The sequence below is a fragment of the Capra hircus genome, chromosome 17 (assembly GCF_001704415.2).
Source record: "Capra hircus breed San Clemente chromosome 17, ASM170441v1, whole genome shotgun sequence".
In the NCBI taxonomy this organism is placed as follows: Eukaryota; Metazoa; Chordata; class Mammalia; order Artiodactyla; family Bovidae; genus Capra; species Capra hircus.
In genome coordinates, this window is record NC_030824.1 from 58,855,109 (window position 1) to 58,876,933 (window position 21,825).

Consider the following 21,825-nt stretch of genomic DNA (forward strand, 5'->3'; position numbering starts at 1 on the left):
AATTACAAGAAGAGAGTTTAAAAAAAAAAGGGTTTAGAAATGAAGCACTTCCTATGGTCTGGCACATCTTTTTTTTCTTTTTTCTTGCAGTTTCCTTTTTTCACATTTAAACTTTAATTTAGTTGATTTTTTTTTTTTAGTTAACAAGTTGCTCTAACTATATTTACTGGTCATTCCCACATTGATTTTTTTATATGCTATTTTAAAGAGATATTCTTTTTTTAAAAAAATGAAGTATAATTGATGTACAGTGTTGTGTTAGTTTCGGGCACACAGCAGAGTGATTCAGATGTATCTATGTATTCTTATTCAGATGATTTTCCCTTGTAGGTTATTCCAAAAAGTTGAGTACACTTCCCGGTGCTGTTGTAGTAGGTCCTTGTTGGGCGTCTATTTTCTGTGTAGTAATGTGGCACGTCTTGTTTTGATCTTGAGCACTTGCAATCTGGGAAGGGGGCACCAAAGGTATTTCAGGGATAAAGGCAGTGTGGGATTCAGTCAGGTCAGGCACAGTCAGAAAGACATCACCTCCCTTTCCTAAAGAGCATCTGGATTGAAGCTGCTGTTCCTTGGGACGCAGGAGAGGGCAGGATGGGGGTGCCCGCCGCCCTCACAGGCTGGGCCTGTGCCGCCCTCTGCCTGGTGCCCGGCTCCTCCGCCTTTTCCCACGGGGCTGGCGCGGCGGCCTGTGCGGACATGCGACCCAAGCACATTCCAGCCCGGACTCAGAGCCCCGGGACCCACCACATCACCATCCTCACCGGCAGCTCTTCCTACTCACCAGGTGCCACGGTTTCAGGTAGGTGTGGGAGAGGCTTTGAGAGACCCCCCGACTCCCACCAGGAGCCCCAAGGTCCTAGTGACAAATTCCAAGTTGTGTTTGTCCAAGGCAGGAGTTTCCTGGGCTATATACTTTGGTTTAATCCTAAGAAGAAATTATGTACCCAAGAAAGCATGAAATATTTATGGCCTTTTTTTTTTTTAGTTTATTTTCTTTACTGAAGTATTGTTGATTTACAATGTGATATTAATTTATGCTGTAAAGTAAAGTGACTCAGGTCTATGTGTATACACATTCTTTTTAATATTCTTTTCCATTATGGTTTATCTCAGGCTACTGAATACAGTTCCTGTGCTATCTGGCAGGACCTGGTTGTTTATCCATCCTGTATGTACTAGCTTGCATCTGCTAACCCCCAACTCCCAGCCCACCCCTCCCCTGCCCGCCCGCCCTTGGCAACCGCAAGTCTGATCTCTACGTCTGTGAGTCTGTTTGACAGTTCCATTCGTGCTCTCTTAGATTCTGCATGGAAGCGATGTCATGTGGTATTTGTCTTTCTCTTTCTGACTTACTGCTGGAGAAGGGATAGGCTACCCACTCTGGTATTTTGGGGCTTCCCTTGTGGCTCAGCTGGTAAAGAATCCGCCTGTAATGTGGGAGACCTGGGTTCCATCCCTGGGTTGGGAAGATCCCCTGGAGAAGGGAAAGGCTACCCACTCCAGTATTCTGGCCTGGAGAATTCCATGGACTGTATAAATCATGGGGTCTCAAAGAGTCTGACATGACTAAGCAGCTTTCACTTTCACTTATTCAGTATGATGGTCTCTCAGTTCAGTCGCTCAGTCGTGTCCGACTCTTTGCGACCCCATGAATCGCAGCACGCCAGGCCTCCCTGTCCATCACCAACTCCCGGAGTTCACTCAGACTCACGTCCATCGAGTCAGTGATGCCATCCAGCCATCTCATCCTCAGTCGTCCCCTTCTCCTCCTGCCCCCTATCCCTCCCAGCATTAAAGTCTTTTCCAATGAGTCAACTCTTCGCATGAGGTGGCCAGAGTACTGGAGTTTCAGCTTTAGTATCATTCCTTCCAAAGAACACCCAGGGTTGATCTCTAGTTGCAGCCATAAATCATGATATACTTGCATCATTAAAATCACATAACTAATCTTATACTGATATTAATCTTTATAGTACAAGAGGGTACAAATGGCCTTATAAAATTTTTTTGTGTTTATTGTAAGATATAAATATAGTTACCCTGAACAAACGCCCCATATCAAATATGTATGAGAAACAGACTTTTTTCCTCCTTATTTAAAACTAAATTTATTTGAGGGGTGAAAAGTGCATTTCCTGCTATTTTAGTTCAGGTGCCTAGAAAAGCAGAGTGAGAACTTGTGTACAGGTGGTGTATTTGGGAAATGACCCAAGAAGCATTGATGAAAAAGAGAGAATAGGGTGATAGGGAAGAAAGAAACACTAATACGGGGTGTGAAAAAGAGTGGGTTGCTGCTGTGGGAAACACACTGGGATCCAACTCCAGTGATGGCCCTTTGAGAAACCACGTGATACACAGTTCTGAATCGTCCCTCAGGAGGATGGAGGAAGGGGAGTCAGTGATTGAGGATCGTCCCCCAGGGGTACCCTTTCCACCACCCACCCCATCCCCTCCCGACACACAGACACACGCTTCGGAATCACTCCTGCCTACCTTGGGCCAAGCTCCTTGGTGCTAGCTGGAAGAAAGCAGCAAAGAAAGTCACTGATGTTGAAGATGGTAGCTCAGTGTAGACAGGACACTGTTTAGCCACAGGGAACTCAAGCATATCAGTGCTGTTGGCTTTGCTCTCTTTAGATGGGAATTAGAGGTGATAAATGGAAATAAAATTGATTCTCTTTCTATGATTTTATCCAATCACGTTGTTCTATTGGTTAGTGTGGGGATTTAAAAAAGCACATAAAATATTATCAAGGTACTCCCTCAAAGAGTTGCATGGTTTACAGTCCTAGCACTTCTGAATGAGTGTCCTGGTTTTTCTGTTGTGCTATCAATACTGGTTATACTTACACATTTTGAAACTTGTTAATAAGATAGGTATAAAGTAGCGTCTCATTTATAATTGTTTTAACCATTGTGATTGAGCCTGTCTTATTTTCTGTCTCTGTTGGTAATTTTCAGTTTGGTCATCTTTTTTGTTAATTCACTATAACTCTTTGTATATTTGCCTGTTTTATCTTGCAGATATCTTTCTCAGTTTATCCCTTGTGTTCTGATTTCTTCTATGTTGAGAATTTTTAAAAATCTTTTTTTTTTTCCATTATGGCTACTGAGGTTTGCTCAGAGAGACACTCCTAATTCCAATAGTAAAAGCAAAAACCAAAAAAACAGTAAAAAGCCAAACCATTGTTTCTAGTTCTTTTGTGTTTCGTTCTTACATGTCTTTGTTCCAAACAGAATTTATTTGGGGTGTGAAATAGCACTTCAGCCTTTTTCTCCCCCCTAATGAATTGTTTACTTTCTGGGGACTGGACTGGTCCTAAGCTTTTTGTTTTGAAAAATACTCCTATAAAGTCACCTACTGCTGCTCCTTCCAGGATGTTGACCTTGACGGACGTTTTCTGTTGCAGTGGCCGTGAGGAGCAGCCGTGATTTCATGGGCTTCCTACTCCAGGCCCGAAGAGTGTCTGATCATCAGATAGCTGGCTCTTTTGTCTTCATTCCTCCTCATGCCAAACTGATAACTTGCTTGGAAGAGGCTGACACAGTCACCCACGCGGACAAGTCCCGGAAGAGAAACCTGTCATTCAAGTGGCAGGCCCCTGCCCAGCCCGTGGGGAACATCAGGTTCTTGTAAGAGAGTTAAGTTCTGGGTCTCGGTAACTGAACTTCCACTATGAAGGGAGGGGACTTCACACACTTCCTTGGTTCCTGCCTCCCCACTCCCCTTCCCCGCACCTTATGATAAGGACAGGGTCACTGGGACTGCCCTTAGTAGAGAGTCTATATAGGTGATGAGTTTTTTAAAAAATTGCCCGAAACTCCATTCTGTGTGATTATCTGTGGTCTAGGAGAGTGTGATGTCCCTTGTTCCTGGGCACAGATGTACCTTGGCCAATCTCTCCAGAAAATTCTCACTAGGAGGCAAAAGAGCTGCAGGTGGCCAAGTACAGAGAGAGTGCAGAGACGGAGGCAGGCAGACAGTGGACGCCTGCCGGGCCCGGGAGAACTGCTGACAGCTCTTTGCCTAAGCTTCTTGTCCACCACGGGGGTGTGATCTTGGCAACGCCCGCCTCGTGGGGTTGTGTAAGGTCGAAGAGCCAACGTGTGCCAAGTGCGTGAACCAGTCCTTGGCAGCCATCAGCTTTATACAAACAGCATCACTCCTCAAAGCGAGATACTGGCGTTGCCCTTCTTTTCAAACATTCACAGGTCCCAAGAAAGTGAATTTGTTTGATTGGGTTTGGTTTTTAGAGGAGGGTTTGTGGCTCCGTGGGAAAGAATCGCTGCCCATCCAGGAGACACAGGTTCGATCCTTGGGTTGGGTAGATTCCTTGGAGGAGGAAACAGCGACCCACTCCAGTATTCTTGACAAGAAATTCCCATGGACAGAGGAGCCTGATGAGCTGCAGTCCATGGGGCCACAGTCCATGGTCAGACACGACAGAGCTCACTCGGTGGTGCTGGTCCTCATCCTCCTTGGGTTCTTTCCCCCACACCCTCATGTGCAGAAGAGGAGGACGTGCCAGAGGGTGGGGGCATCCAGACCCCAGGCTTCCCCTGCAGGCTGTCCCCTCGGCACTAGGGAATGTGAGCGATGAGGTGTGTGGCCCCCACCCATCAGGGCCCCTTTTCCATCCCTGCCTGGTGCCCTAACACAGCGAGCAGGACAAACAAGGAGGAAAACACCCGTCCCCTGATGACTCTGATCACCAGGAAAGGCCAGAACCCACCTGACTGTTGGAGTAACTGGCCCCTGCCAGGACTTTGGTTCCAGTTCAAGGTTGTATATGAAACCCGTGAAAGTGAAGTCGCTCAGTCGTGTCTGACTCTGCGATCCCGTGGACTGTAGCCCTCCAGGCTCCTCCGTTCATGGGATTCTCCAGGCAAGAATACTGGAGTGGGTTGCCATATCCTTCCCCAGGGGATCTTCCCGACCCAGGGATCAGACCCAGGTCTCCCACATTGCAGGCAGACGCTTTAACCTCTGAGCCACCAATGGTCTGTACAATTACTTTTATTTCTCAAAGCCCTTCCATTTCTAGTTTTTAATTTTTTTTTTTTTTGCTTTTCATGTATTACTTTATTTTTTAAATTAATTTTTATTGGAGTATAGTTGCTTTAAAATGTTGTGTTATTTCCTGCTGTATAGGAAACCGAATCAGCTATATGTATACATATATACATATGTATATGTTGGATTTCCAGCTCTTTTTCAGATTTTCTTCCCATTTAGGTGACCGCAGAGCATGTTCCCTGTGCTATGCAGTAGGCTCTCATTAGTTATCTGTTTTATACACAGTACCAATAGTGTATACATGTCAACCCCAATCTTCCTCTACTTTTAGTCTTGCCATAGTAGCTTCTCTGTGCAGGAGTGGAAGTAGATCAGAAGCCACGATCTCCACAGACAGGGAAAGGCGCTGCACCACTTATCAGATGCATCTCTGGGTCCCCACATGCCGTCACCCCAGGGTCCTTCCCCACCGTAACATCGACGCGTTGACCCTTCCACCTGCCCACTCGCTGGGTGACTTCAGCCAAATTCATCACATTTTTATGATTGTCTTCTGAATACTTACAGTGAGAAAAATGGTACTTGCCCATAATCCCTGCTTTGGTGAAATTTGGGGAAGGATGAATAAGGTCAAGTCGGTACAGATGGTTTTAACTGAAGAGAGGCATTATGTATTCAAAGTATTGTTTAGACTATGAATGATTTATCTCTCATTTTCAATTACAACTCTTAGGATTGTACCATTGTACAACAGAATTATAAAATTTTCAGTGAGCAGTGTAATTCAGCTCAAAACACACAATCATGGTGAATGAGCACAGTTGAAGATGAAGCCTTTGGAGTGGACAGTTCTCAGTCAGTTCAGTTCAGTCACTCAGTCATGTCCCAACTCTTTGCGACCCCATGGACTGCACCATGCCAGGCTTCCCTGTCCATCACCAGCTCCCAGAGCTTGCTCAAACTCATGGCCATCGAGTCCGTGATGCCATCCAACCATCTCATCATCCTCTGTCGTCCCCTTGTCCTCCTGCCTTCAATCTTTCCCAGCATCAGGGTCTTTTCCAGTGAGTCAGTTCTTCACATCAGGTAGCCACAGTATTGGAGTTTCAGCTTCAACATCAGTCCTTCCAATGAATATTCAGGACTGATTTCCTTTAGGATGGACTGGTTGGATCTCCTTGCAGTCCAAGGGACTCTCAAGAGTCTTCTCCAACACCACAGTTCAGAAGCATCAATTCTTCAGCGCTCAGCTTTCTTTATAGAGCAACTCTCACATCCATACATGACTACTGGAAAAACCATAGCTTTGACTAGATGGACCTTTGTTGGCAAAATAATGTCTCTGCTTGTTAATATGCTGTCTAGGTTTGTCATAGTTTTCTTCCAGGGAGCAAGCGTCTTTTAATTTCAGTTCTAGACCGAAATTCTAGAAGTTCTGGAAGGGCAGTTCTAGAAGGTACTTTTTAGTCAAAATGATTCTTAATGATTATATTTATTCAGGAGAGTATTTGATTTGTACCTGTTGTCTCCTATTTTAATTATTTACTGCTGTTGAGCTTTTGTTTCTAAAAAGAATGAAGTCGCCCAAGGGAGTAACACGATCATGTAATTCTTTAACTTTTTGTTTGTTCTCTCCTTTCTATTAGGATGGCCCGAGATATGACTTAGGGCAGACCAAATCCTCTAATCACTCTGCTTTCTTTTTCTACAGTTTATCTGTAGTCCAGTCATATTTCGTTTACTGGGTGAAGATTGAATCATCTGTCGTGTCTCAACAGACACACAGTAGAGCCCATTCGGACAGCCACGTGGAGCCTGGCTCGCCGATGCCAGCCTCTGGGCAGAGGCTGGAGGACATGGAAGGAACCATCCCAGGTACTGCTTCCCGCTGCACTCATTAGCCTGGTTGGCAGCGTTATTTTCACTGTGCCTTACTTTCACTTAAAAGTGGCTCCTGCCAGTTTCTAGTTCTGGGGGCATAAGTTATAGAGAGCTGTCTTGGGAGTGTCAGCAGTTCTTGGGGACATGATCGCACAGCTGTTGGTCAGGGTTGGGGGGATTGCTTGCAAGTTCAGGGTTCACTGCAGTGAACACAGTTTGTCCCACTCAACCTCACAGATGAAGCTGGGCCCTAGAGCGCTGCACTTGAGCTGCAAAATCAAAAAATAGCCACACACCTCCTCCCACACACCCTAATCAATTTCCACAGTATTTTACCCATTTTCCCTGGACGCCTGAGACTAAATGGGGAGCACCAGAAATAATCCTTTCTTTTTCTTTTTTAAATAAAACCTCATCCAGTTTTGATCATTACTTTCTGAGGTAGGTAGATGGCTCTTTGTAGCTTGGGTTGGAGAACAGAATCAGGCTTTGTAATGGCAATGGATTTTTTTCCAGGCTCACCACGTGACTTTAGATTCGACTGGCCCATGAACTTCTGAAAAAAAAAAAAAAAAAAACACAAATAAAAATAGACAAAACAAAAACAAAAAAACAACACCTAAGCAGCTAGAGAATGTCTGACCTACTTGAAGATTCCTGGTGAAATGGAATTTATTTTCATTATTTATTTCTAGTTAAGTGCTCTGAACAAGTGCTTTCATAAAGGCATCCAATGACTTGTACAGAAGATCCAACCTTTAAACCATTTGATCCCATCTTCCCATATTCTTTCTTTTATTCTGGGCTAACATGATAAGGCCAGCACATGATTTGAATCCCTGCTTTGTTAGTCCAGCAGATCCAGGACGAGAGCCAACCCAGGGCCACCGTCTGCTTATGACCAAAACCTTTGTCTTCCCCCCACTGCCCTGCACAGCTCCTCCAGCCTCTCCACCTAGATGCTCCTAAAAGCAGAGAAAAGCTCTCAGGGTCTGAGAGGGTGGCCTTAAGAAGACCCTGCAAACCCAACATGGGTTTGAAGTCTCCTGTATCACGTTATCAATTACGCAAATGTTGCATTTGGATCCCAAGCATGGGTAGGGATCCCTGGTGGCTCAGATGGTCAAGAATCTGCCTGCAGTGCAGGAGACCTGGGTTCAATCCCTGGGTCAGGAAGATCCCCTGGAGAAGGGAATGGCTACCCACTCCAGTATTCTTACCTGGAGAATTCCATGGACAGAGGAGCTTGACGGGTTACAGTCCTTGGGGTCGCAGAGAGTCAGACATGACTGAGTGACTAACATGTTTGTTTGAAGATGAATAGGAGTGAAAGTGAGGCTTCAGGAAGACGGGTCCTGTTGATTCTGCAGTCTTTCTGATGGGTGACCCTGCTGGGCACCTTTTCCCCAGGGGTTGGCAGACTCCAGTCTGAGCAGCTGCAGGGTCAACACTTCATCAAGTTGCTCGAACTCCTTCCCTCTGCTCCTGCCTGTTATCCAACCCATTCCTCCACACAAACCTCAGTGCTTCCCAAAGGAAAAATGTGTGTGTGTGTGTGTGTGTGTGTGTGTGTGTGTGTGTGTGTACACGCACATGCATTGGGAGAGCTGTCATCTAACAAAGTGGAGTAAATTGCTTTAACTGTAAGAGGACTTCAGAAGGTAAATGGGAATGATGAGTTTTCCCATGGGAAGATAGCATATTGTGTTTCTCAAACTTATTTTCCAACAGAGCTTGGGGACTCTTTAGGGTCCTATATCTGACCCCGCTGGGCATGACTTACTTTTATGTCTCCATGTTTGCCTCCTGACATTTCCTTAAACGGAACTGCTCCTCATGATGAACTGTTTACCTTCCAAGTGGCAGTTCCAATGTCTCCTTTGATCCTTTGTGAACCTTTCCCGCTTGCTTCTTGGTAGGCAAATGTAATTGCTTTCTTTAGCTCTGGTATTAAAGCTCTGACCACACTGTGATTTATAAGGTTGGGCGGGCAGGAGTCTGTCCTCCTAGGTTTTGAGTTCAGAAGCAACAGTTAGCAACCTGCACCATCATTTCTGCATCCCCAGCTCCTGGAACAAGGCCCAGCACGCAGTAGGTCTGCAGGAAGCATCTGAGTGCATTCAGAGTTCAGGCAGAAGTTGAAAGTGTCGTGATTTTTGCTAAATTCTGTGTGTCTGGGTACGCTTTATTTTTCACTTCAGTCTCCCTATTTTTGAGTAATAAAGGCATAAGAACAAAGTGTCACAGTTTTTTTGTGATTGTTGTTCGATCCAACCCAGTTAGAGCCCTGGCCAGAGAAACTTCTGCCAGCACTCACTTTGTCAACAGCATCGTGGTCGCCCTGCTGACCACCAGGCCCTGTGCTCCACGCCTCTACATCAGTGATTGCACTTTCCCCCGTCAGCAGTTCTACGCCCCACATACTATTGTTGGTCTCATTTTGCAAAAGAAGAAACTGACACTCCAGAGGCCTTAGCCTGTTCAGCGTATTCAGGAATTGGCAGAGTAAAGAGCTGAGCCCAGACGGCGACTCCAAACCTGAGCCTGGCTGTTCGCTGCCCTGTTTCCAACGCTCTGGGCTGTTATGTCTGCTCATCACAGGTGGGAGAGGAGACAGGGGAGGGCAGTGATCCCGCCTCTGCCCGTAGCAGGGGCTGGAGTCCCTGTCATCACGGGGGAAACTTTTAGCATTAATCCCACGGCAAGAAAGACCTAGAGCTTCAAAAGGAAATCTGGTTTTTGTAGGATCCCACCTTTTTTCTTAGCAAGGAGCAGTTTGGGGCAGAAGTAAGAAGAGTGATCACCGTGGTTTCTATTTTCTCTGATTGGTGACTGTTAAGAACACACAAGCCCAGGGGCTTCCCCGTGGTCTAGGGGCTAAGACTCCAGGCTCCCAATATTGGGGGTCTGGGTTTGATCCCTGGTCAGGGAACTAGATCCCACATGCCGCAACTAAGTGTTTGAATGCTGCAACTAAGGCCCGAAGCAGTCAAATAAATAAATGTTTTGTGTGTGTGTTTTTAACGATGCACAAGCCCAGAAGGGCTAGGAGCTTACTCTTACAAACAAACAAACAAGAAAAGCTGTGTGCTTAGTCAGGGGTTTCTACTGCTGCTTAGTCAGGGGTTCCTATTGCTGAGCAGATGATCATTTTGTGAGTGCTAATTCGCTTCTGCCATGTCCAACTCTTTGTTACCCTGGACTGTTGCCCGCCAGGCTCCTCTGTCCATGGGATTCTCCAGGCAAGAACACTGGAGCTGATCGCCATGTCTTGCTCCAGGAGACCTTCTTGACCCAGGGATCGAACCCCCATCTCTTATGTCTCCTGCATCGGCAGGCGGGTTCTTTACCACTAAGGCCACCTGGGACGCTCCAGACGATCTTTAGTTGATGCTTTTGAGTGGTTCACACTTGACAGTCTGTCCTCAGGCACCTCAAAGACGCAGGCATTCAGCCCATGGTCCTAGCTGTGTGCTAATCAACACAAGGATGATTTCTCTCTCTTTCTTCACAGTGTCTCCGGGCCTCCACTTGGCCCCCAGTCTCCCCATCACTCTGCTTCAGCAGCGCACAGATGTCTCTGCTGCTGCTGTAACTGGAGCTGGAGAAGAGGACAGCTTAGGTCCTGCTCCTACCAGTGTTTGGGTGACAGAGTTCCTCAGGGCTGCAGAGACTCCATTCCAAGCATCTTCACACACAGCTGCTGCAGTCAGTGATGGCCATCACCCCAGCAGGGACAGCAGCCCCACCCTGGAACCATCCCTGGATGTCCGGGGTCTGGAGAGGCTTGTAGCCCTCAGGGACTTCTCCACAGAGAGCTTCGCTTCCGGCTTCAGCACCTGCCACAGGTGATTGATCAGGGGGTAGGCCATTCGGGACAGGTGGTGGGGTGAAGCCAAACACGAGGGTGCCAAGGAAATGTAGCCTTCCTGCTAAGACAGAAGAAGATCTCAACCGTATTTACCCTTAAGTGCATGAGAAGTGCTCGTTGTAGAAGGGCTGGGTAGGTAGATTATCTTGGGAAACTGTGCTGTTTTGGCTGAGGTCTCTGAGATGCTGCTATAAATAAAATATAAATGTAGGTTACTTATTTAGATACATAAAATTATAAGTATATAATATATAAATATCGGAGAAGGCAATGGCACCCCACTCCAGTACTCTTGCCTGGAAAATCCCATGGACGGAGGAACCTGGCGGGCTGCAGTCCATGGGGTCGCTGAGAGTCGGGCACGACTGAGCGACTTCACTTTCCCTTTTCACTTTCGTTCATTGGAGAAGGAAATGGAAACCCACTCCAGTACTCTTGCCTGGAGAATCCCAGGGACAGAGGAGCCTGGTAGGCTGCCATCTATGGGGTCGCACAGAGTCGGACACGACTGAAGCGACTTAGCAGCAGCAATATATAAATATGAAGTATATAAACCAATAAAAGGATTCAGTGGGTCTTTGCTGCCATCCTCACTCACCTCCCTCTCCATTCCCTCTCCAGCCCCCAACTGCAAACTCCAGTGTTTCCAAGAAATATAATGTTATCCGTATACACGACTGTGATAGGAAGCATAGCTTTTTGATTATCATACTAAGTGAATTAAGTCAGACAGAGGAAGACAAATATCATATGATATTGCTTATACGTGGAATCTGAAAAAAGTAATATAAACAAACTTACTTACAAAACAGAAACAAATTCACAGACTTAGAAAATGAATTTATGGTTACCAAGGGTGAGGGATGAGGAGAGGGACAGATTGGGATTTGGGGATTGACATGTGCACACTGCTGTATTTAAAACAGATAACCAACAAGGACCTATTATATAGCACAGGGAACTCTACTCAATATTTTGTAATAAACTAAATGGGAAAAGACTTTGAAAAGGACTAGATAGATGTATAGCTGAGTCACTCTGCTGCACACCTGAAACTAACACAACACTGTTGATGACAGACTCTGTTCTGTGCTGTGCTTAGTTGCTCAGTCGTGTCTAACTCTCTTGGACCCCAGGGACTGTAGCCTGCCAGGCTCCTGGGGATTCTCCAGGCAAGAACACTGGAGTGGGTTGTCATGCCCTCTTCTGGGGGATCTTCCCAACCCAGAGATAGAACCCAGGTGTCCCACATTGCAGGTGGATTCTTTACCATCTGAGCCACCAGGACTACTGGAGCGGGTAGCCTATCCCTTCTCCAGAGGATCTTCCCAACCCAGGAACTGAACCAGAGTCTCCTGCACTGCAGGCAGATTCTTTACCAGCTGAGCTACCAGGGAAGCCTATTAATGGACTCTCAGTTCAGTTCAGTCGCTCAGTCATGTCCGACTCTTTGCGACCCCATGAATCGCAGCACGCCAGGCCTCCCTGTCCATCACCAACTCCCGGAGTTCACTCAGACTCACGTCCATCGAGTCAGTGATGCCATCCAGCCATCTCATCCTCTGTCGTCCCCTTCTCCTGCCCCCAATCCCTCCCAGCATCAGAGTCTTTTCCAATGAGTCAACTCTTTGCATGAGGTGGCCAAAGTACTGGAGTTTCAGCTTCAGCATCATTCCCTCCAAAGAAATCCCAGGGCTGATCTCCTTCCAAATGGACTGGTTGGATCTCCTTGCAGTCCAAGGGACTCTCCAGAGTCTTCTCCAACACCACAGTTCAATAATGGACTCTACTCCAATACAAAATAAAAATTAAGATAAACAAGTAAATTTCTAAAGGAAAAAACAATAAAACATGGAGGCAAAGTAGGTAGGCAGGAAGAGAGATAAAATAAGATTAGTCATGAAGCGATAATTTTTGAACGTGGGTGGTACATATCTGGGGGTTCATTGTATTATTCTACATTTTTGTTCTGAAGATTTTTATGATAAAAGGTAAGGAAAAAACCCAAATACTTAGTGACTCCTTCTCAGCTCTTTTTCTCTTCCTTTTAGGACTCAGAATGATCCAAGCTTTGATTCACTAGAAACTTGTCTGCCCTCGGATAGGGATGAACAGGTAACAGCCACGTTGTACACAGGCAGTGAGTATGATATTTTTGATCCCAGAGTGGGAAGTTCTACACTGGGTGATCATAGCTATTAGACTAGTAACCAAGATTGGTGAGAAGGAGGCCAGGGTGTGATATATACACAGCATTTTTTTCCTCAATCAATACTAGCCTTTCCATTATCCACAGTGTCTCTGAAGTTATTGGCAATTATAGAAACTGGTGTTTTCATGATATGTTTTCCCACTTAGCTTTGGTTAATAATTCCTCTCTCCTCTTCCCCCACCGTCTCCTTTATAACGTTGGCCTCAAAATACCATGTATGGTCCCAGAGGTTAGATCAATGGGCAGTATAAAATATACATGCTCAATGATTTACTATTCCTTTGAAGTCTTAAAAGGAACACAAAATAAAACATGGTATAATATCCTTACTCAAATTTATAGGAACCTACAGCAAGCTTCAGTGGTCCCTTTTGCAGGGGTCTTAGCATCAAAAGACACACTCAGAGCTTTCAGCCGTTGGAGATGATGGTCACTCATATTGTCCTGGACCCTCTAATAGGACCCTGTGTTATTCTTGTAACTGGCCTCCATGCTGTCTTGGGGGGGTTTCCACTAGTCTCCTTGTGCCCATCAATAACAAGTGCATATTTATCTGCTTGGGTGTTTTCTTCTGAGCTCTTTAAAGAGCAGGCGTGAGGCTGGGTTTTTAGCTGCTGCCTGGGGTTCTTTAAGGAACTTGGGGTAGTTGCGAAGCTCAATAGCTGCTTGGGGGAAGACTGGCTCTTCTGATTTTTCTTTTCCCCTTTGCTTTTCTAGGACAAGACGGAGGCCTCTAACAGGACAGTGATGAGGCCTCCTTTGTACACTGTCCATCTCCCCCACCCTCACCTCTGGTCCTCCGGGGCACTCACTGGACATGGGGCCGGGGCAGCCCACCCAACTCCTGCCCTCCACACCTCTGCCACCTCCAGGCCCACCACCGCTGATGGCCAGTTAGAGGCATCCAGACCCTCTGCCAGCTTCCTGCCTCGGTCAAAGCACAAGGAGCGCAGAGTGGAGGAGGGCAGTGGAGCAGCTGGTGTGGGAGACCCCAGGAAGACCAACCCAAGACCTGAGCTCGGGCAGGATGGAGCCAGGGCCCCGTGGGGGACCCAGCTCGGGACTCCGCAGCTGGGCCTCCTGCTCTGCCTCTTGGCCGTGCTGGGCGTGGCCATGGTTGCTGGCCTTCGTCACCTGCACATCCAATATTGCCGCAGGCAGATGGAAGTGTCCCTTTGTGAGCCTGCCAGGGATGTGGTTGCCACAGGTGACAATGGTGAGATCGTGTACGTCCGGAGAATTGGAGACAACAGTTTTGTTTTGGTCGAAGAGGAATGCAACTGGATTGCTCCCTCTGTGAGCAGCAAGAAAACAGTCCTCTGAGAAAGTCGTGGTCCCCTTGCACCCTGTAGAGAGTCTCAGCCAGAACAGACCTACTGAGAATAATTGATGAGGACAGCGATCCACTGTGCACCCACCTCCCACCCCTGTCAGGGAGCAGTTAGTAGAGCACAAGGACAGTTTTTCAACAGAGGGAATTCTTCCCCAGCTTTGTTGTCTTAACATCTGTAATTTAGCTGCCTTTTTTTTAGTTCTCGCAATTAGACGTTCTGTTTGAAGACTTAAACCCAACACAATGAATATTGTATAACCTGCTCATTAACTAGACTCCCGTGGCCGCCGCGCTTCCTCCATTGCCTTAAGGAACCCGCAGAAATAGAACTTCTGTCCCTCCTCAGCATTGTCAGCCTCATCACCTCTAACTCTTTGAAAAAAGTAGTAAGGGTGGAGTTGTGTCTCTTTCAGCCCTCCCTTTGCCTCGCCAAGCCACCCCCCAGAGAAGTCTTGTTTTTCCAAACTAGAGTTCAAAGTTGGCTCTGATGTCGACTGGGTGAGTGCAAAGGTATTTTGCCTTCCAGGAAACTCAGACATGTGGCAAATCTGCAGTGGAAATTGGTCAAAGGCAAGGAAGATTTTAGAGAGTTTGACTGCCACATCGGTGGGGAAATATACATGCAGCACGAAGCCTTAAACCCGAGAGAGGGGTAAGCAAACTGCCTCTTCTGGTGTAAATGGATCTGAGATCTCCCATCCATTCACACTTGATTAGAGACTAAATATCCCACCAACTAACAGACTTCTTGCCTTTGCCATAGGTCAGGCTGAAAAATAAATGATAATACCAGTGCAGCTTTAAGAGCCTTTATCTGTCTAAGAAAGCATGATGGACGGAGACCATTGTGACTTTATGAAGATCACTCTGATGTAGCAAGCGTTCCATAGATACCAAATGGGTTTGAATGTAACTCTTGAATATGGTCACCTAATATAACACATGAGAATTAGCTGCCTTTTCAGAGGTAAACCTACTACAGAGTCAAGGTCCATTTTAATGTGGAAACCAAAGCACTATAAATTTGGAAATGATATTTCCTGATTGAGTAGCTAAGTTGTGTAGGTTGTGCCAAGAACAGTACATATGTTGTCACATTGAGCTCCTACAATAACTTCATGAGGAAGAAGTTCAGTAATTTGCTGAAGAGAAAGAGACATTCGTGACATTGCAACTCAATAACAAAAACATTAATAAAATAAAACTCAGGTGTGTAGGAAAGGGCTGCTTCTGTGTTTCCAGCCTGTTAGCTCACTGGGCATCAGCTCCGAGTCTATCCTCCCAGATTCTAGCGTAGGCACATCTGTCCCTTGGCTTCAGGCAAGTACCTTAACGGGCACACGGAGACCTAGGGGCATGTAAGCGTGCTTAGTCGCTGAGTCCTGTCTGACTCTTTGCGACCCCGTGGACTGTAGTTGGCCAGGCTCCTCTGTGCATGGGATTCTCCAGGCCAGAACAGTAGGGTGGGTAGCCATTCCCTTCTCCAGAAGGTCTTCCCGACCCAGAAGCTGAACCCTTGTCGCCTGCATTGCAGGCAGATTCTTTACTGTTGGAGCCAGCAGGGAAGAGGCCTAGATGTTTGTGTCCATAAATGGAGATGTTCTAGAAATGCTGTGGAGAGAGACACCCATGGGGACCACAGAAATCCATCCCACATACCCCACCCTCCCCAGAGATGCCCTGTCCCCAAGATTCAGATGAGACATCTCACTAGCAGAGAGCTCCCATCTCGCTACCTGAAAGCTCCCATCTCACGGAGAGCTCCCATCTCACTAGCGGGGAGCTCCCATCTCACTAGCCATCTCACTAGCAGGGAGCTCCCATCTCGCTAGCGGAAAGCTCCCATCTCACTAGCGGGGAGCTCCCATCTCGCTAGCGGGGAGCTCCCATCTCGCTGGCGGGGAGCTCCCATCTCACTGGCGGGGAGCTCCCATCTCACTGGCGGGGAGCTCCCATCTCACTGGCGGGGAGCTCCCATCTCACTGGCGGGGAGCTCCCATCTCGCTAGTGGGGAGCTCTCATCTCGCTAGCGGGGAGCTCCCATCTCACTGGCGGGGAGCTCTCATCTCACTAGCGGGGAGCTCCCATCTCACTAGCCATCTCACTAGCGGGGAGCTCCCACCTCGCTAGCCATCTCACTAGCGGGGAGCTCCCATCTCGCTAGTGGAGAGCTCCCATCTCGCTAGTGGGGAGCTCTCATCTCGCTAGCGGGGAGCTCCCATCTCACTGGTGGGGAGCTCCCATCTCACTGGTGGGGAGCTCCCATCTCGCTAGCGGGGAGCTCCCATCTCGCTAGCGGGGAGCTCCCATCTCACTGGTGGGGAGCTCCCATCTGGCCACGTCACATCAGAGCCGGGTGCGTCACATATACGCTGCCTTCCAGATCTTTCCTGTCCGAGAGGATATCATCCTGTGGAAATAGGCTGTTTTGCTTCTCCTCACTATGAAATGAACTACCCTTTAACTCAGTGCTTTGAAACAGTGCCTACCGCTGATGGTCTCACATGGTGCTGGGGTTGCCTGGGCTCAGTTGGGCAGTTCTTCTGCTCGGCGTGTGGTCCAATGGGCTGGAATATCCCAGGTGACTCACGCAGGGGCTGGCAGTTCGTGCTGGGTCCATTGATAAGTGTGGGAAACAGTTTGCTTCTCTGTTTTGTGGCTTCCTACTGCCTGATGGCTGGGTTCCCAGAGGGCATGTCCCAGGCTGACAAAATCAGAAGCTGGACTCTTGGAAGGCCTGGCCTGGGAAGTTACATGATTGCACTTCTGTCGTGTTCTGGTGGCCACAGCAGGTCACAGCGATCCACAGCCCTCATTCTTCCAAGGGAAGGGCAACAGATTTCCACTTTTCAAAGGGAGAAGTGAAAAAAGGAGTTAAAGATGTGTTTAACTCACTGCATCGCTGGTTAGACTGCTGACCTGCCACAGGGCTGGCGTAGGAGGACAGTCTGCTCATCTCCAGGAGATGCCGTGGGTCACCCTCCCTTCAAAGCCTCAAAGGGGCTAAGGGAAGTCTCCAGGTTTTAGGGTTTGTTTTTTGGCTGTGCCTTGAGGTTTGCAGGATCTTAGTTTCCCAAGCAGGGATCGAACCCAGGCCCACTGCAGTGAAAGTGCATAATCCTAACCACTGGATTACCAGGAATTCCCCAGGCTCTAGGGTTTAGGAACCTCTTCTTCCCTGGCTGGGAACCCCACGTCAGGCACACGAGTGAATGTGCCCAAGAGTCGGCCAGGCCTCTGAGCCTCTGCTTCCTCATCGGAGATCAATGGATCACAGAACGATTTACCTCTTCTGGCTGTTGCGAAGACTAAACACATGTTAAGTACTTAGCCGTCTCTAACTAATCGACTTGCTATTGTTATTAAGGTCGTTCTGCGGCTGCAGCACTATCTTTAAACCTAGTCCATTTAAAGGAATCCTGTGGCCACCCAAACCGTGATTCCGATCCAGGACAACTCCTCCCCCTGCGGCCCCGCTGCCCCTGCCCAGCCGATGGTGGGATCCCTGCCTAGGTTGTCATGGCAGCCGCTGGCCACAGTTCCTGCGGGGGGCGGCGGGGGCGGCGGGGGCGGCGGGGGCGGCGGGCAGACATTATTGCTGAGGCATTCTGAGTAAACTCTCTTCTTGGCAAAGGTGGCTGGAGTCTCCAGGCCTGAAGTCGGGACACATAAAACCCCTGCGTCGCAGTGATCTTGAAGGTCCTCTAAACCTAACTCCAGAGGAGAGGAGCGAGCAGGAAGTGTTGACTTAACCTGAAGCCACTAACTAGAGCTCAAAGCAAGCCCGGAAAAGTTAGACGAGGACTCCAATGCAGCATCTTTAAAAATAGCCTTTTTTGTTTTGTGGGAACAGCTACAGAATTGTTCAGCCAACCACTTCTTGGAGAAGGAGGTTTGGAGCTAAACACACATTTCAGGGATAATAACAGTAAAGCCATTGCTGAAAACTCTATTTTAAACAAATGGTTTTACATCTATTGTGCTAATTCCATAATCACAGATCAGGAGGAGGGGTGGATCTTAACCTTTTTACATCCACAGACTATTTCTGATATCTCTGATTAATTTCTCCCCTTGGATACAATGATTTTGGAAAATCACAACTTGACGCTTAACCGTAGCCTGGCTGAGCTTGCTCGCTGTCAAGGCTGTCTGGATTAATTTGCTGTTACAATGTTTGTTTTCTTTTTTAGAAAAATTCTAATTAACAACAACAAAAAAAATGGGTCAACAAGCCAGTAAATATTTAAACAAGTGTCACGTTTTATTTGAAAAGTTGTCTGAAAAGAGCTGGCAAATTATGAATAAATTATAGATAGCATACCCTCTCCCAGTCTTGGACTTCCAGTATTAAAAAGAGATCCCAGTCTTTCTGGAATGCAGGCTCTGTGATTTGACTTCATACCACTCCAAACTATCCCCCTCTTCTAAAAATGGTGTGTGGCAAGGAATTTCTCCTATTCAAGTGAAATGAACTTGCATCCATTTGCTTTATTAAGCTTGAGAATTTCTCCCTGCTTTCAGGGAGCTATTCAGTACTCAGCTGCATCTGGCCTTTAGGGGTTTGCAAAACCAGCCATAATCATCTCTGACTTAGAATGTCAGGAAGGCCTTGATGATGAAAAAAGTAGGCTGATGTTTCTTGAGTTTGTTCTGTTCTGTTTTGGGGGCCATACCATGTGGCATGCGGGATATTAGTCCCCCCACCAGGGATGGAACCTGCACTCCCTGCATTGAAAGTGCGGAGTCTTAGCTCGTGGACCGCCAGGGAAATCCCTTTGTTCCGTTCTTTAAATGCGAAAAGGAAACATGAACATTTTGAGACTCTGCTCCTTCGAGCAGATGGGTAGAGTGGCCAGAACAACTGGAATCTGGGAAATGCTTTTTGGTTTCTGCATTTTGCTTTTAAAACATAAATCCTTTTTTGCTGCACTATCTCTGCATTCCCTAATGGCTCTCCATCTTACTCAGAATAAAACCTCTACAGCCGAACTGGGTTGGCCAGGTATTATGAGACCTGGTCCCTGGACCACCTTCTTGCACATTCCTAGAGTTTTCAAGAATGGTCCAGGGATGCAACACAGCCCCATCCACCTCCCTCAGCCTGGCGTCTCTTGTTGTCTGGAGCCCCGTCCCCTCCAGACACCCGCAGCCTTCAGAATCGTGCTCCCACGTCGTCTCATGACCACTGTCCCCCTCCCCACTCTCTGCGCCCCTCCCTGCTTCCTAATATTGACATCGCTTCTTACCTCCCAAGTCTATGCCTTCATTCATTTGTGTGTTTTCTGACTCTCCTCAACTAGGATGCTTTATAAAGGCAGCGAAAACTGCTCTGTTCCGTGTTATTTTCCCAGCACCTAGAACTGTCCGCAGTCTGTCATTAGTCATCAATAAATAATGAGGGAGTGAAAAGTTCAATGTCTGTATTACCGCCACCACTGCCTGGCCTAGACTAACTTCAATGTGCTGCACGTTGGGCTACTGCAGCTGCCTGAGTGTCGGGCAACATGAATTTCTCTCCAAAGGTGAAATAAGAGCTGGTGCCACTGTCCCCAGGTGAGGACCTTCTGTGTCTCGGATCCACGGCTTGTGCAGTTCTTGGTAGGGAGGAGTTGAGAATGGACTTGACTTCTCCGTCTGGGCTGAACAGAAGGAGAGCTGAACAGCTTTCCAGATTCACCTGTGAGCATACTTACTTAGTCTGTGGTCTGGCCCAGGGTTTCTCATCCTTCATGTCCTCAACACTGGGGGTCGGATCATTCTTTGCTGTAGGGGACTGTCCCATGCATTGTAGGGTATTGGGCAGCATCCCTGGTCTCTTATAGGGCTTCCCTGGTATCTCAGCTGGTAAAGAATCTGCTTGCAATGCAGGAGACCCCAGTTCGGCTCCTGGGTTGGGAAGACCCCCTGGAGAAGGGAAAGGCTACCCACTCCAGTATTCTGGCCTGGAGAATTCCATGGACTGTATATTCCGTGGGGTGGCAAGGAGTTGGCCACGACTGAGCAAATTTCACTTCCACTTTTTGGTCTCATATCCTCTAGAGGACACTGGCACCCCTAGTGTGACAACCAAAACCATTCCCAGACATTGCCCGATGTCCCCTGTGCAGGGTGAAGTCGGGGTGGGCGGGTAGAGTCATCCCCAACTGAGAACCACTGGCCTGGCAGCTAAGAGGTACAAGGACAGGCCCTAAGATGAAGCAGCCGCTCCTAAACCATTCTCACATTCAGCGATGGCAGGGACAGCACTGGGACAGAGAACCACAGGATGCAAAAATCGGGAATGGCTTTAAAGATCATCTGACTCTCGGGGTTTAGATTTTTCACTTTATTAGGGACAGCAATAAAAGCTGAACGCTGTAGCTGACGTCTGTGTATGTTTCCCTTTCCTCCCGTCCCGCTCCTCCTCCCTCACCCTGGGGCACTGCCTCAGAAACTCAGGGCTCCAAGAAGCAGGGACGGAAAGTATTAACAACACGCCCTCCATGCAGATGAGGACAGCCAGGCCTCCGAGCCATCAGAGACAAATAAGGGAGGGTCTAGGTGGTCCTTGGACTCCTGCCTTCTATCCCAATTTCCAACATACTTCTCTTTGCACCGCACTTGGCAGATCATTTATCTTCTTGGAGTATGTTGGGTGCTGTAAATATTTCAATAGATCCAGAGAGAGCCTGGAATCAAACAGAAAAATGGCCTAGAAAGATTAATCTACAGTTGCCGTTAGAACCAGTAGGATGACGGGACTTTGGAGACTGGCCACTGTGATGGGCCAGGCCAAGGCATGACCTGTGACAGGGCCCGGCAGTGGGCCAAGGGGCGAGACGTGCTGGAGGAGAAAGGACCAGTAGACCCTGATCGGGGCATGCTGGATGTCCCGGCCCACTACCCATCTAGGAGCCACCAGTGTAAGACGTAGCTTTAATTTACAACCACCATCTTGAACTCACTCCCTCCCTTCCTCTGGGTTCTGCATTTTCCGCCCTTCAAATAGCACCTGGGGACAATCTTCCCCCATCAGCCAGAAAGAGACGGTTTCTGCCAAGTGTTCTGTTAGTTACTTCGTGGAGGAAGAAGCTGCCTGGAAATGCATTCCACTAGATATTAAAGAATGTATTTTCCTGATTTATAGTCAGGCTAGGCAGGGTTGTCTGAGAGGCAAGGAACCAATGGGGATATCCACTTGGACTAATGATTAATTATTATATATAAACTGATGTTTTCCTATCAACCGACAGGCTAGAAAACGAGACTACAGCTTGCCAGGTTGGCATCACGGGTCACAGATGTTGCCTCTGCATTTTCAGATTGTCTTATCCATTACAGATGGCATCTTCTCATTTAGAAACATAATTTGTTGTTATCGCAGATTAAAAAAAAAAAAAAGCTGACATTTCACTTGCAAGCCAAAGATTAGCATCAAGGCACAGGACTGCTTGTGAGAGTGCATTAAGATGGGGCTGTGCTGTCCCTGAATCAAGGACGCCAGGCTTGAGCCGACAGAGCTGTAGATG

General features: G+C 47.6%; 1 protein-coding gene across 1 annotated transcript; it reads left to right on the top strand.

Moving 5' to 3' along the window:
• On the top strand, window positions 286–15,690 carry LOC102175607. The gene is made up of 6 exons (XM_018061584.1): window positions 286–799; window positions 3,411–3,633; window positions 6,729–6,892; window positions 10,413–10,746; window positions 12,821–12,884; window positions 13,699–15,690. The coding sequence occupies exons 1-6, from the start codon at window positions 592–594 to the stop codon at window positions 14,302–14,304; spliced, it is 1,599 nt and encodes a 532-aa protein (XP_017917073.1). The 5' UTR covers window positions 286–591; the 3' UTR covers window positions 14,305–15,690.

What these genes read in the sequence shown, in the direction of transcription:
- LOC102175607 (XM_018061584.1), top strand. Translation starts at nt 592, where the DNA reads ATGGGGGTGCCCGCCGCCCTCACAGGCTGGGCCTGTGCCGCCCTCTGC. An exon ending in ACCAGGTGCCACGGTTTCAG is followed by an intron (nt 800 to 3,410) that starts GTAGGTGTGGGA and finishes TTTCTGTTGCAG; the next exon opens with TGGCCGTGAGGAGCAGCCGT. An exon ending in CATGGAAGGAACCATCCCAG is followed by an intron (nt 6,893 to 10,412) that starts GTACTGCTTCCC and finishes CTTTCTTCACAG; the next exon opens with TGTCTCCGGGCCTCCACTTG.